The sequence below is a fragment of the Zootermopsis nevadensis genome, unplaced genomic scaffold (assembly GCF_977971745.1).
Source record: "Zootermopsis nevadensis isolate Lab colony 2312 unplaced genomic scaffold, Znev_1.0 Znev_ptg000022l, whole genome shotgun sequence".
NCBI lineage: Eukaryota > Metazoa > Arthropoda > Insecta > Blattodea > Termopsidae > Zootermopsis > Zootermopsis nevadensis.
The window spans coordinates 7329308-7345175 of record NW_028259154.1 but is presented as its reverse complement, the minus strand read 5'-3'; the positions used below and the strand labels follow the sequence as shown (position 1 = coordinate 7345175).

At 38.3% G+C, this 15868-nt stretch overlaps 1 protein-coding gene across 15 annotated transcripts in view; it reads right to left on the bottom strand.

Moving 5' to 3' along the window:
• The window catches only part of Dhc36C (Dynein heavy chain at 36C), a 111713-nt gene that overhangs the window by 52694 nt on the left and 43151 nt on the right, over positions 1–15868 (bottom strand). For all 15 annotated transcript variants that reach the window (XR_015536350.1, XR_015536351.1, XR_002543404.2 and 12 more), the window contains 10 exons: positions 14812–14991; positions 13099–13230; positions 12185–12406; positions 10657–10854; positions 8971–9094; positions 6210–6385; positions 5519–5670; positions 3352–3499; positions 1453–1662; positions 468–640 (listed from right to left, as the gene is read on the bottom strand). Coding sequence is in view for 12 of the 15 variants with exons in the window: in XM_087353394.1 (XP_087209520.1) it covers positions 468–640; positions 1453–1662; positions 3352–3499; positions 5519–5670; positions 6210–6385; positions 8971–9094; positions 10657–10854; positions 12185–12406; positions 13099–13230; positions 14812–14991 (1715 nt within the window). In the remaining 3 variants the exon portion in view is untranslated. The remainder of the gene's footprint in view (positions 1–467; positions 641–1452; positions 1663–3351; positions 3500–5518; positions 5671–6209; positions 6386–8970; positions 9095–10656; positions 10855–12184; positions 12407–13098; positions 13231–14811; positions 14992–15868) is intronic.

The following is a 15868-nucleotide window of genomic DNA, read 5'->3' as shown; positions in this document are numbered from 1 at the left end:
GAAATAATGTGGAATGAAATAGCCATAGCTAATTTCAAGGTACTTATGTAAACCACAAAAATTCCCCATCACAGTGACTCATTTCCAGACCATGAATTGTACTTGAGTAGGAGTACTAATCACCAAACCACATTGTCTTCAAAGTTAATGATTACAAATGCCAATTACTTTCAAGCCTTAGCCTACAGGAAAGTGTTTCTCTACTTTCACTGAACAGCGGACCCCTATTCTTAATCTTCCTGGGACTGTGGACCACCTCCCCAAAATTATCTCACACACCTTGATTAAACATAATATAGACTGACTAAAATATAAACAATGTGGAAGTAAAGAATGTGATGAAAACAGCTTACAATTTTGAGAAATACAGCATCAAAAACAAAAGAGAAGACTCTGCTCAACTCATATACTGCTCGGCTAAACTTACAGACCCTCAGTTTAAAAGTACTGCTATAGAGAACATATACCTGAAAAACACAAGATTCATGGGCTTCCTGGACATATTATTGAACTCATTCAGATAGCCCTCACACACAGAACGCAGGTGACTTAAGTCTAGAACCTCAATATAATTCCTTGAATCAGCCTTAGGATTAGCAAAATCACAGTAGATTAGTTTTCTCATATTTTCTTCACCAACCTGAAAGACAGATGTCATTAACAGCTCATAAACAATTGAAATCTCAATAATAGAATTTATTATTTAAATACATTTCAAATTTGACGGTATTTGTTGGAGAAGACAAGATTCCTTACACAGCTATTTTGAATCTAGTTTATATTTTATTTGTTATTTTAATATTATTAACAGAACCCAATCCAGAAACCATGGAAGTAAATGGTGATCACATAATGATTTTGGACAGTACATATAGGTGAAAGACAAAGAAAAGAATTGAAGTCAATTGTGTTGAGTCTGATATTAATGAAATAAAGATGAATAATTTGAGTAATGCCAGACACCTGCAATCACATAATAAGTGTAGGGTCTACCATTTCACTATTTTACTTTCAGATTTATTATTTTAATACATATCTTGTATCCACACATAATTTCAGCTCAAATCTGAAATGGTGCATTTAAAGACAGGTGCAGGGGTTCCAATTAGAAATTTAGCTGTAGAAAGAAACTAATCTGCAGCAACCTATAATTACAGGTAATTTAATTCAGAGTGTTAATAAGTTATATGTCATTATATAATTATATCTTTGGAACTCATACGAACAGTTTGGAATTCATTACTGAAACCCATTCAGTTATCAACCATAAATACATAATGACACAGATAAGAAACATTCTTACAACTACAAGAATACAGATTATGTTTTTAAATATCAGCCACCTTACTCATCGTCCTGATGATGAAGGCAGCAAGGACCTCTGAAACGTCGGTAAACTTCTACCAGACTACACGGTATAACAACCCAGAAGACAGCCATCTTACAAATTACCTTCTCATTATCTGTTCTGAGTTGCAAGAACATCTCATTCATGTCCTCTTCCAGTCTGTTCTTTATCACTATGTTGAGCTGATCAAACAACCAACTGCGATCACTGTCACCAACCAGTTTGTCATAGTACACTCGCAAGATTTCATGTACCCAGAGCCTCTTCATGGAAATCAAGTCCTCCATAGCCTCAGGTACAGATAGCAACACACCCTGTATGACATAAAGTAAAAATTAATGAGGTAATGTGATGAAAGAATGCATCAGACTAGAAGGAGTAGTATCAAATGTTCTTTCTACATATAAAAGCACGTATACAAACCAACTGTTTACACCTTAAAACACATTGTACCAGACATGTTTCAACCTCATGAGGTCATCATCAGTGGCGTGGCATATTAAATCAGTCCATAAAATCCACATAATTTATGCAACAATGTGTTGTCACAAAACACTGTGTATAAAGATGGTGTCCTGCTCCTTTAAGCCATGTTTATAAACCACACTTTTGTAATAACACACTTTACAGTTTGTGTTGCACACGAACTGGTGTATTATCCCATCGAGTCATCCATATGCCCTGGGTTGTGTTATTGTTCTATTCGAGGCAGAGGTATTCTTGTGATGCAGCACTGTGTATAATGACCAAAGCATCTCTTGTAGCTTTACATTGTTGTCCACCTTGAGCTGTGGCTGCGCCATCTCCACCTTGACCGTCGTGGATTTCTATGTGTGCGTGGGTATTACTGTCAGCTTGGAAAGTGTGGAGGGGGTTTAAAACACTATGGCAAATAGTGTGGCCATCTATTGTATATAAAACGTTACTTTATTATGGTTTACTACTAGGTCAAAAAGCATATCGGAGTCACGGGTGTTCTGTTCATTTATAATACACTGTCCGTAAAATAATGGTGGGGTAACAAACAGTCATAGTTTTGGAACAAAGCACAATAGAGACATGAAATAAACTTCAAAATAAAGAGAAACTCTCCAAGAATCTTTCCTGTTCAGTAGATTTCGATATGTGCTCCTTTAGTTGCCCTGCAGACATCAAGACGATATTCAAGCTCTTGCCATAAACGACTGAGAACATCCGGTGTGATAGATGAAACAGCTTCAGCGATTCGTTCTTTCAAATGGTCCAAATTTATTATTTGGACAGAGAACACTTATTGCTTCACATAACCCCACAAATAAAAATCCATAGGGGTAAGATCTGGAGAGCGTGGAGGCCAGGCTATCCACCCTCCTTGTCCGACCCATCGCTTAGGAAATGATTGGTTTAGGTGATCCTGCACGAATATGGCAAAATGCGGAGGAGCTCCATCTAACTGGAGAATGAAATTCTCCGTTTCTCAATGGGATAATACACCAGTTCATGTGCAACACAAACCATAAAGTGTGGTATTACAAAAGTGTGGTTTATAAACATGACTTAAAGGAGCAGGACACCATTTTATACAGTGTTTTGTGACAACACGTTGTTGTATGAACTGTATGAATTTTATGGACTAATTTAATATGCCGTGCCACTGATTATGATCTCATGAGGTTGAAACAGTCTGACACAACATGTTTTAAAGTGTTTTAAATTGTAATCAGTTGGTTTGTACACATGTTTTTATATATAGAAATTTGATACTACTTGGTGTGCAAGGTTTTAAGATCAAATGTTCTACTTCATTCAATATCACTGGCATGTCTGATTTCAAGTCATGATAGAATAAACAAAATGTTGGTAATAAAGTTCTGGGATAGCATCTTAAAATAAGACACAACTGCTTCCATCCACATTTTCCAAATTCATCATTAACAATACTCCAATTCATCACTACACATCTAACGCAGCTCAGAAAGTATCGTTAGACTGTGAAAGAAATAATAATCACATTGCTTGTTTACCTGGATAACCCTTGAGAAATCTTGCAGGCTGAATAGGTAATGTGACTTGGTAGGTGTTGGCAGCAAGTAGGCTCGTGACTTCTTATAAATGTCTAAAGTTGCCATTACCAGCTGCTCAATGCATGGATCAAACTCTTTGCTGAATCCTCTGCAGAAGATACATTTCAGTAATTAAACAGTACCAGAGTGTATATGCCCTCAATAGCTGTTTCCCCCTACAATTAACTGAATTGCTGAAACTAAATCATTTTTAACTGATGTTAAGCTTTCATAGCTATTTATTATTGATGTTGAACCTGCTTGCAGATGATGGTGCCATGTTAAGTCGGTTTGGTTGATTTTTATCATTGCAGAGGACTGTACTGTTGAAGCCCTGATGATAGAGGCAGTATGGCCCTCTGAAATGTTAGCAACAAGCCAACTCCTACATGACGCCACCATCCAAGAACAGGTCAAATTCAATAATGAATTACTGTGAAATAAGTAATTACCTAATCCTTTTTGATGATAGTCATTCTGTTGGCCAAGAAATTACTTTGCTAATAGAAACTTAACATTCATAACTGTTCCCACTCGTCAGCCAATTCAATCCATTTTACATCAAAATATATTTATTTGTGTATTTAAGATATATATTTTTGTTGCTTCCCCATTTACATACATTTTATGGGTTTCTAACCAACATTTAGATGCATTTCGCATTTTTGTTATGTGTGCTTCACATCCTATCCATCTCTTTCATCATTTCATCTAGGTCAATGTCCAGGCCTGCAGAACTGTCAAGAGAGTACAAGCAAACTCATATTTACATTTTCACTTATGTCTGTTCACTGTAATGCTGTTAAGTAGTAGGAGAACAAATTTTGTAGGTACAATTTGAGGTTTTCACAGTGGTGAATCTGAAGATGGGTGTCTTCTGGGTTGTAGCACTGGGAAATTTACAAATGTTTCAGAGATCCTTGATGTCTCATCGCAACCAGGACATCTGAAACATAGGTAAACTTCTACCAAACTACATGGTGCTACAACCCAGAAGAAAGTCATTTACAAATTATGTATGACTTTGTTCCTGTCCATTGTAACACCTCAATGAGCCTAGGTGACAGAGAGTGGGTTTCAATTCTCAATGTCATTACTTCTCTTGGCAGTGCCTACTCAGGTACACTTGGAAAACACAAAGAATTCAGTACAATCCAATTAACAACAAGGAATGTATTTATCATATATCATATCAGGTAAATAAACATACAAGAGTATAAACAAATTCAGTCCAGCAATTTTTCCCATGCAACCTCCCTGAACACAAAACGCACAAATTAACAAATCCTGATTTAGCTCTTTATACACAATTCAAATACTGGGCCCTACTCATGACTCCATATAATTTTAAGGGGAAAGAAACACATATAACGAAATTTTTACTCTCACCTTTCAAATAATAATAATAAAATATATATATATATATATATATATATATATATAAATACAGTCATCTCTGCAATTACGTATGTTTCGTTAACTCAAATTTGCTCCAATGAGATCGATGAACCAGTAAAAGCTGTTTGTGAAATGCAAACTTTTGCATATGCGAGTTTGTTCTTATGCAATTTCATTCCTGGCGCTTTAAACTTTCAAAAGACTGATTTAATCTCTGCGGAGGTACCGGGGTTATTTTTACTACGCAATTTTCTATAGGTTGGCGTCTTACATGAATGCAACTATCACATAACAGCAGAGATGACTGTACACATCAATCACATGAAAGAATCACAGTCAATCGCAGGGACCAACAAATTGCCGATTGTAAGTGTACAAAATATATTTTTCAAATTCCTTTTATTTTATTTACGTTATTTCAGAGCTTTAAATGTAATGCTGTTATATTACTCGTCAATGTTTGGGTGCTGGGAACGCATGTCATTGACTTCCCTTTGATTTACATTATAAAAAAGTTTCAATTTACGCCGATTCCATTTACGCCGGTTCGTCCAGGAACGCATCCCCAGTGTAAATCGAGGGCTACCTGTACGTACAACTGAGGATAAAGTTACTTCCCATTTACTCATTTGAATACATGAATTTCTTCTAAAACTGCATCCCTGATATAAATCAAACACCATTTGTATCAACCGTGACACTCACAATGTTGTCCTGCACAAGTCTGTACCTTGTATCGAGATGCCACAGCATTATCTTGCTGAAGATATGGATCATGACTTCATCTTGAAACTCATCAATGCACAAGATGTTGAAGTGGCGCATAAATCTTGGGGTAACAGTATTTCCACCCTGGCTGATGAGACCCATAGCACACATTAGCTGCAAAAAATAAGAGCCTTTTGTCACCATATTAGGTAACAGGTTTCACCTACTTTGAGGTCAAACCTCTTCAAGGTGTCTGAAATGAATTTACCGAGAGACATATTCATCTACTTATTTATCCATTTATTATTTATTAATGTGAAGAGCCTGTTGAAGTTAAACATGAATTGATTTATTTAATCTTAAATTCTTACCCTAATACTTCCTTTCCTTTAAAAATGAAATATCAGATTTCCATCTTTACACATAAAATAACAGGCCTGTTAAACCTATAAAACTTTGCTAGAGAGCAGTTTGAATGAACTACTGAATAGAGGCTGGTGGCACATAATGAATAATGGGTCTGTATGGTGCACAGAGGCCAGAATTGAAGGAAAACAGAAAGTGACATACAGACTACATAAATATGTATGTACAAGTCTGGCTGGCATCTTTAATAAATTCAGAAAGTAACATCCACAGTTCTGCAAGACCTACATGCTTAGTCCAACCCATGCAGAAACACACAACATGCAAAATTATTTGAGGCTTCCCACCTGAATGTCAATCAGTTTAATAGGGGAGACATCCTTACAGTCATACCAGGTCCTATGGTCCAGCCACTGACGAAGGAGCTCAATGGGAGGCTGGGCCCCATAAACCTCTTTCAGAGGCATGTTCACATCATCCACAAACACCACACACCGCTTGCCAAGTGGTGGCCCATATACTCCTACACAGATCAGTCTTCATATCAGTAAATAGTATTAAATGTAGTTTTCTTCACCAGTGTTGGTCTTCTGGGTAATAACACCATGTGGACTTGTAGGTAAGTACCAGTGTTCTCTAGGAAAGAACTGCCTCCATCTTCAGGGCTGAAGACACATGATCACAGGACGGATGAGCTGCTTGTAGAGCAGCACAGTGTTTCTGACGGACAGACCACTTCTCCTGTTTAGGAAGAGACCTAGCATGCCCAATCGCTGCGCCGCCTTCTTTCCCATCTGACTGACGTACGCTGACCAGGTAAGACAGGTATGAAGGGTGACCCCCAGATACATCGCTGTTTTGACCCAATGTATCGGCTTTCCTTGAAACTGCACTACTTTGTGATTTTGGATGTGTCTCATGGACTTAACGAAGAGAACCGCAGTGCTCTTTGAGACGCTGATAGCAATACTCCAGGTACTGAGCCAGAGCTCCAGTAAACCGAGCTAGGCTTCCAGATAACCGACGAAAAGAGTTGGACTAAGGGATGTGGCTACGCCCACGTACTGTGCTAACTCGACATGGCGGGATGGTGTAGGTATGTCATTGACATGCAGACTGAAGAGTACAGGGAGACGAGTCCAACCTGAACAAATCCGGCCCGCATGGCACAATGTGTGGACATGGCCGACTGGAAGGACGTTTGGAACGTCCGACAAGCAAGGCAGGATGAGATGGTTTTCACCAGGTAGGACAGGAAGTTGAGGACGGTTAGCTTGTAGAGGAGGCCCTTGACCCATACAGTGTCGAAAGCTTTGGCCACATCCAGGAAAACCGCGTCAGTTAGTCGCTTCTCGTCAAGGTTCCTGTTGACCCTTTCAATGAGGCGAACCAGCTGCATCATCGTCCTATGTCCGGGTCGGAACCCAAACTGCTCGTCAAGCAGCAGCCAGCGTTCGTTCACCTCCTGTAGGACCCTAGTTAATAGGATCTTTTCACACAACTTGCCGACCGTGTCAAGAAGACTGATGGGGTCCTTCCCTGGTTTCAGTATGGACACCACATGGGCATGTTTCCATGCCGAGGGGAAGTATTGCCTGCTGAGGACCGCGTTAAACACTTTCGTGAGAAAGGTTATCACGGGTCGTGGAAGATGTCTCAGAACCCTGTTCGGTATACCGTTCGGGCTCGGAGCCTTGCCAACCTTGAGTCTCTTAATGGCCTGAAAGACCTCCGAAGGAGTGGTTAATTTTGGTTCACTTGCGGGCGAACACTCATATGCTCGCATCACGTCTTTAACCATGTCAATAAGAAATGGGTCGAGACGGGTCGTCCACCAGCAGAAACAGGACCTCAAGGTTGTCGGCCAGGGCTTCCGCCTTCTTGGAGTGCGAGAGAGCCAGTCCTCCCGGCACTAGCAAGGGGGGCGATGGAGTGGGGACTCGCATCACCCGCCTAGTCATCTTCCAAAGCGACAGGTCCTCGCCGTCCAAGGATTCCAGCGTGTCGCTGTCCACTGTTCGTTCCTCCACTCGTTGGGCCCATAGGTCACTGACATCTGGAGGTGGATGACTTGAGCTTTCAGAGCGGGGTCCCTCTTGAACTGCCACCGCCTCCTCAACCGGTCCATCAGGCGTATTTCGTCCTGAATACCAACAGGTAAGTCCAATTTGAATAGGCAAGGCTCCCGCCATGACAATTCCAGTTTTTGTTATAAGGCTCTGTTTACCATTTCCAGCAATGTGTTTCATACTCAGGAATGGTGTTACGTAGCAAGGTAAGATTTCTTGCGCAGGATTCCGCCCTTAGTTAGGTTTATGGGTGGTTGGTTGGATTGGCACGTTCATCGCCCTGATGACGGAGGCAGTATGATCTCCGAAACGTTGGTGGAAATCTACTAAGACTACACGGCACAATAACCCAGAAGGCAGCAATATTTAACGATCAACATCCTCACTGCCATGACAACCTCATGTCCTATACAGTTTCATTCAGTTACTACAGGCACAAAACCAATATTCATGACATAATGATACAATGATATTAAATCCTTGTCCAAAATTCAAATAATACAGGAGATGCCTTCAGCACTAGATGCAGGTGAATGATAAGCTTGACATTCTGGCTGTGTTATACCCACAGAAAGTTCCTCCAATACTCAGTGAATTCAAGGCCAGACAGTAAATCCCCAGAGCTGATTTGCAATATGTTGGAGGAGGAGGGGAAAAAATCACAACTCTTCTGGGAATCAAAACACCAATCAGCTCATACCAGTTACTTAATTGACTAGCCTACCTCAAGACCCTAACACTGAACATTTCAATATGCTGCATAAAATAATTTCTTTCTGAGATTTTACAGTTTACACATTTTTATATTACAAAGGCTCTATTAATATTAATTATGATTATGTATGTTTCTCATTTCATGAATTAAGGATGTTTTAACACTATAACTGTGATTAATAAAGGATTTCTGTCTTTCAAATGCATGATACTGGGACAGAAGTTCCAAGTACCCAAATGAAGTAAGCAACAAGTTACCAATCTTGAATGCAAAACTTTCTACAAAGAAAATCCATATATGAGAAGAATAAATAAAAGAACTGACCTCTTCTCCGCCTATCAAGTTTGCTCATGATGATTTCTTGTGTCTGATTGGCTGATGTCTGTGCAGAGAAGTTAATAAACAGTGGCTTGTACATTTCCTTGTTCACTTTATGTAGCAAAATGTCCTGAGAAAACAAACAGAAAGACAGGCTACATTCATGTTCTGATTACTGACGAGTGCAGAGGCATACTTCCTTTTTCAGTTAACAGTTAATAAGCTGGTGAAGAAATTCCTTGCTTTCATCAAACCTGCATGTTGAACACAGTATTCGCTGGTCTTATCACAATTCAATTTTGTAGCATAACTGATCAATTAACTTATTCCAGTAATTAAAGTTATTCTGGGATGCTGATGATGAATTTCAATATTACCCTACCATATTCACAAGAAGATAAGGTAATTCCAAAACCAAATTCACAGAGTGCAATGAAAAGCAAAAGCTATCTTTTTCAACTAAATTCTTAAAGTTTGTGATGATGGTGCATTGTTGAAACAAACTGTTTTCTCAACATTATCCATCGTCCAATACTAAATAAAACCAATAAAACTATGATGTTTCGGAGATGGAAATCTATCCCTGTCTTCAGGTAAAACCTACTCTGTTGGGCCCAATCGATAGAACTAATTCCTATCTCCAGATCTTTTTCAAGTTATTAATAATTATTTGATTTATAAGCACTAATTTTATTCATGGAAAAAATTAATTTGACATGTAAAAGCATCATGTCCTTCAATATTACCATACAAATTTTTCATGCTTTTATAAAACACAAAGGTTCAGAAGAGCCCTATATAGTAACCTATTTGAGCCATTTAAATCTAGTCTAATTAAACAAGGCTGTTGCCTTCATAAACGGTCTGAGACATCCGTCATCAGGGCGATGAATCACCTTGATGACGGAGGCAGTATGACCTCTGAAACATTGGTTAACATCGACCAGACTATACAGCGCAGCAACCCAGAAGACAGAAATCTTCATACTCACTGCTGTGAAAACCTCAAATCTTACACAGTACTATGTAGTTTATCGTATGACATTTACCAGCTATAAAGAGGGAGATATATTTTCTCATAACCTAAACAACTTTATGTTTGTATCAACATTCAAACCACTTAATATTACAAAGCAAAGAATTAAAAGCAAATTTTATATATATATATATATATATATATATATACATTTATTTATTTATTTATCCATCCATCCAACATGAGATCTATATATGACAATATTAAAATAATCCTAAACAAATTACAGGGATACAAAATTAATTAAACAGTATGAGAACAAGAATCAATTATGGGGTTTTATAGTAATTGTGATGGATCTTTGAGTTCCAGAATATCAGGAAATTGATTAAACAGCTGAATAAACATAAAGTTCCAAAAGAACATTCTGCATCAGCAGTTTAATTATAAAATTAATTAAACCCAAATTGTAACATGAGCACAAACATAGTTTGGCACTGTATCAGTTACAAAGGTTATGTAATACTGAGTAACAAAAGTGGGTACATCAGTGTTATGAATTATATGATGGGCAAAGAAGTTGGATTTGGCATAATTTAAGGTATCTTACTTGTCTAATTTCAACTACTTCCAATATTCTTATGTAGTTTTAAAACACCCTGACACCTATTGTTACTCTGAAATTACAGAATGGTTACTGTAAGTCACACACTTACAGTGATGTAACTGGATTTTCCTGTGCCTGTGGGTCCCACAAACATGACTGGCTTGTTGTGTGTTACAAGCAACATGATTACAGCAATGCTGCAGACTGTCTCCACAGTTTGCACTATGATCTGATTCACAGGAATGTCACGAGGAATTGGAGGCACAGAACTGAGTTCATCTGACCACAGCTTCCATTTCCCTTTTCCCTGAAATAAATAACAAAATAGAAATAGTACTTTAGTCTCAACTACAGCACTCCATGCTACCACAGTTGTTTTAAGTAGAATCTCTTTAATAATCAGCTGCAGAAGGTAATGGTTCAAAATATGCCTGAGTTATCAACCAATCAATTTATTTCTTTAATAATCAATCAAGTATTGCCACATCAACCAGAGACGTTCTGAGTTCATTAACAGCACTACATATGCTGTAAGTTATATCAACTGTAAATGTGATGAATAACAATTTAAAATGTTACCTTATACTTTAGCACAAAGTAATGTGTCTGTATTCAATCCAATTATTCCCTGAACAAGTAATCAAATATTAATATTATCCAGTTATAAAACCTCACACCCAGGACATAAGCATCACCAAATCCTAACTTGAGGTACTTCAATCTACTTCACATACTCATAACCACTTCCCTTTTTACAGTATCCATTTTAATATTGTCGCCCTATTATTATCATGAATATGGTTATAATCTCAGTTCTTAACCAAAAAATTGGCTATCCTTGTTGAAGATGTTGTGGTTTTCCTTAGTCCCTTGAGGAAAATGCTGGAATTATATTTAAAAAAAACATAGTAACTGCTTTCTTCATCATTCATGTTATGCAATAAATGCAGTTGACAAAACTTTTAATAAAAGTGAAAAGCATCGATGAGAAAAATAGGATCTCAGCATGCAATGGGAAATTAGGAAATCCAAAATTCAGGTTGAAGAGTTTCAAAGGTAGAAGCTACTCTGAAGATTTAGGCTCAGATGAAAGGTAATATAAACTCATATCTCAATATACGTGAATTCAACATTTGTAGTCAAGCTCTCAACAACATATAGCTTCTTAGTATTTAACTCATATGACCTTCTTTCAGTCTGCCTTAGTCCATGCCTTCCTATTATATCAACATTGTCTCACTAAATCTTTTCATTTCAATTTTCCATAGACCCATGACTCCCAAAAGTAAGATATGCAACATTAACAAAAGTGGAAATGTAAGAGCTGTAACCAGATAATTCATTAAACGGCCACACACATAAGCTTATCACAGTCAATGACCTTATTTGCAAATTTTACTATTACAATAATCTCAGGATTGTATCCCTTGTATGCAGGTATTGTGAACAGAGAAACATAACTAAACTGACCCAGAACATATAATATGATGGTTTGCTTTTGTGTTCAGAGTAATGAACCTTCATGTTATAAAATAGGAATTTTCTTGATCAGATGAATAATTATCACGTGCTCAAAAAAGATTCTGTAACAGTGGATTGAGCCAAGTTTCTAGATGATCAGTCATCAGATCTCAGACCTCTTTAATGAAGTGGTAGTCATACACCAGTCCATGAGCTGGGATGAGGAATATGTATGGTTTGAGGGGCGGTTTCACAGTCATTGGCAGCCCAAACTCTTCCTTCAGAGCTGCTGGAAATTCCTTCTCCAGCAATCCTCGAAACAGAATGTTGAACCTTGCACGACCTTGGGTGTCCAGTGTACCTCCCAGTGACCATATACATGAGAAGAAGAACACACCCTAAGTGCAGACAGGTAACACATCTTGCAATAAAGTTCTACTAATGTTCATATACTAACTATTTATAGCCTTTCAATAATATAGGTATTAGAAATATTCAGATAACGGTTTATTGAAACATACATATGTATTAACTTTAGGGAGATGGCACTGTGTTGAAGTGAACTGGTTTGTCAGCAAAATTAATAATCTCTTATCTTTTGCATCAAGTGATAAACAGCCAAGCTAAAACTGCTCATTTATGTTGTTTCTCGGCACTAGAGAAACAAAAAGAACAGCAGTCCTTTGAATGCTCATTTATAAAACTAGAAAATGGTGTTTTGGAAAAATCTTGTGGTTTGACTGGGGAATCCAGAAGTATGCGTATACCAATGTGAACAAAGAACTGTCATGGGCTTTTCAAACAGCAGCTATATTTGTCCTTAAAATGGGATTTGTTAGAGATGTAGCCACAACTAAGAACATGACAGCTGTTCAAGCCTGCCACATGCCATAGGGCCAGTAATATATGAATACATAGAATACAATGAAGATAATATGCATGAAAAACTAAAGTACTTAAGGATAAACCTGCACCATTGCCATTATGAAATACCACAAATTAAACATGGACTAACATGGTAATAAACCCAGGTCTCCATGGTGAAAAGACACTGCAAAGTGCTGTGAGATAAAATGGGTGCTTTGCTTACCTCCAACTGGGCTCTTTGATCCAAGTCTGAGATTCCTTGCATGTACTTCTCATCATAGAAGTCATCCATGAAAGTGTCAAATAAATTCATCATTGAATGCATTAAACTTGAGTCAGAGGATGATGTAAGCTCCTGCAAGATGAAAAACCTCTGATTGTTTTAGGCATCTGAAGTTTGGAGCAATATTAATCTATACTGTGTAGGAATAGGTGATTTAAATCGCCATACAACAGGGCTCCCAACCATACTTTAACTCCAAGGCTTAATGGTCTAACAATATGCTACTACAACATACTGCCTGCTTGACCATGTGTACACTGTGATACACAGCCGATAAAAATTAAATCTATTACCGGTTACACAAGAACTGTATCACACAAGAATGAGAACAAGAACACAAATGCTTCTATGTCCAAGATAAGAAGCAAAAGTATTCAACATTAAACATTCTGCATGTTTACGAGGTGCGATCGGAAAGTTTAAAGACTGTGTCAATAGAGGGCGAACCGGATGTAGTACGAGCTTCTGCCGCTAGGGGGTGCGGCCTACATTCATAGTGAATCAGTGTGCCAGCCGGCATCATTGAATTAGCATTTGTTTCTTAGTTACGGGCGTTTTGGTAGTGCATTACACCGACCCTCCTGCGATTTCGGAATGGCGGATTTTCATGAACAAATCAAATTTTGCCAAAGACTCGCCAAAACAGCTACGGAAACCTATGAAATGCTAAAGCAAGCATTTGGGGAGTCCGCAATGGGTCGTGCACAAACTTTTGTGTGACATTCACGTTTTAAAAATGGCCGAACCTCTGTCGATGATGACGAGCGTTCTGGACGACCATCTTCGAGCACAATGCCCAAAAATGTTACGAAGATTCGGCAGGCCATTCACGAAGATCGACGTCGTACCATCAACGACTTGTGCGACATTGTTGGGATAGGCTATGGGACCTGTCAGATGATTCTAAAGGAAGAACTCCACATGCAACGCATCATGACAACGCGCCAGCGCACACCGCCCTCAAAGTTCGGCAGTTTTTGGCCTCAAACACCATGGCCGTCATCCCGCACCCTCCTTATTCGCCGGATTTAACTCCGTGTGACTTCTTCCTCTTCCCAAAGATGAAAATTCAGCTAAAGGGAAGGAGATTTGAGACGACAGAAGAGATTCAGGCAGAATCGCAGATGGTGCTTGACAGGCTGACAAAGAAAGATTTCCAGGGATGCTTCCAGGCTTGGCAGCGGCGCTGGGATCGTTGTGTTCACTCCCAGGGGAACTACTTCGAGGGTGATGGATGAATTTAATACCTGAGATAAGTGTACGGGTTTTTATAGGTGCAGTCTTGAAACTTTCCGATCGCACCTCGTATTCCACCTCTTAATATAAAAATAAATCACATGAAACTAAAAACCAGCCTCTAACAATCAATCAGATCAGATCATGTCAGGTGTTGCAAAACTTGCCACATCAGCTTCATCAGTTCAGTAGCAAAGAAAAGCTTAAATTTTACTCTATTCAATTTCAGACATATCAATGTCTGAAAAATTGTGGTTATTTATATCTTCAAAGAAAGGATATGAAAAGTCTCTATCAGAACATGGACATGCAGAAGTAATTCCAAACATTTTGTCCAAATTTGAAACTTTACACTTAGAAGTTTATAGTGCACTAAAGAAAAAATGAAAACAAAAAACAACATTAACTGATACTCACTCTCACACCTCCTTTCCTAATAAGATGAAGGAGGGGATAACCGAAGCGAAGAAACATGTCATGCAACTTTACTTTATTCTGATCATTCAGATTAGGTGGCAAAGTACTGAGCCATGACTCCAACAATGGCTCCCATCCAAGGGTTTCTGGCTCCATGTAAATAATGCCACAGCGAGACACCTGTAACAACATCACAATTTACCAACTGACAAAACATAGGGGAAGATCAAACATGAAGATGGCTGTCTTCTTGGTTGCAAGGCCATGCAGTCTGGTAGTCTGTAATCTGGTCATGGTCTGATGATGAGGGCAGCAAGCACCTCTGAAATCATGGCAAACTTCTACCAAACTACAGTGCTACAACCCAGAATACAGCTATCTTCATACTAGTCAACAATGAGAACATAAAATCTCACAAGATTAAATACCATTAACATGAAAGCCTGCCACTGGATACTAAACTGCACAAAGTCAATTTAGTTCACACCTTCACAACACAGTTCTGCAAAATGCTTGCTACCATTTTATTCAGAATCTGTTGTACTCCTATGTCCTATCTAAAAACATAAAGACTAATATACGTATACATGAGTGCAAAACTTGGCTAGTCAATGTGAAGGAAGAACATAAATTGATAATGTTTAGGAACAATGCATTGACAAGAATATCTGGACCAAGATTCATGAAGTAACAGGAAAATTACATTAGGGGCTTTCAAATTTGTGCTCCTAACCTAATACTATTACAAACATTGAATCAAGAAGGATGAGAGGAATGGAGGATGTAGCATGGTTGAAAGAAATGATAAAATCTTACAAAATTTCAGTCAGAAAACTTCAAGGAAAATGATCACTTGTGAGACCTAGAAATATATGAGAGGATAATGTTAAAATGTATCTTACAGAAGCAGAGTGGGATATTGGGTATTAGATTTATCCAGCTCAGGATAAGGTTCAGTGCCAGGTTCTTGTGAACATGCTACTAAACCTGAAACGGTCAGAAATTTCTTACACAGATGAGCCACTACTGGCTTCTCAACAAGGATTGTGCTTTATGA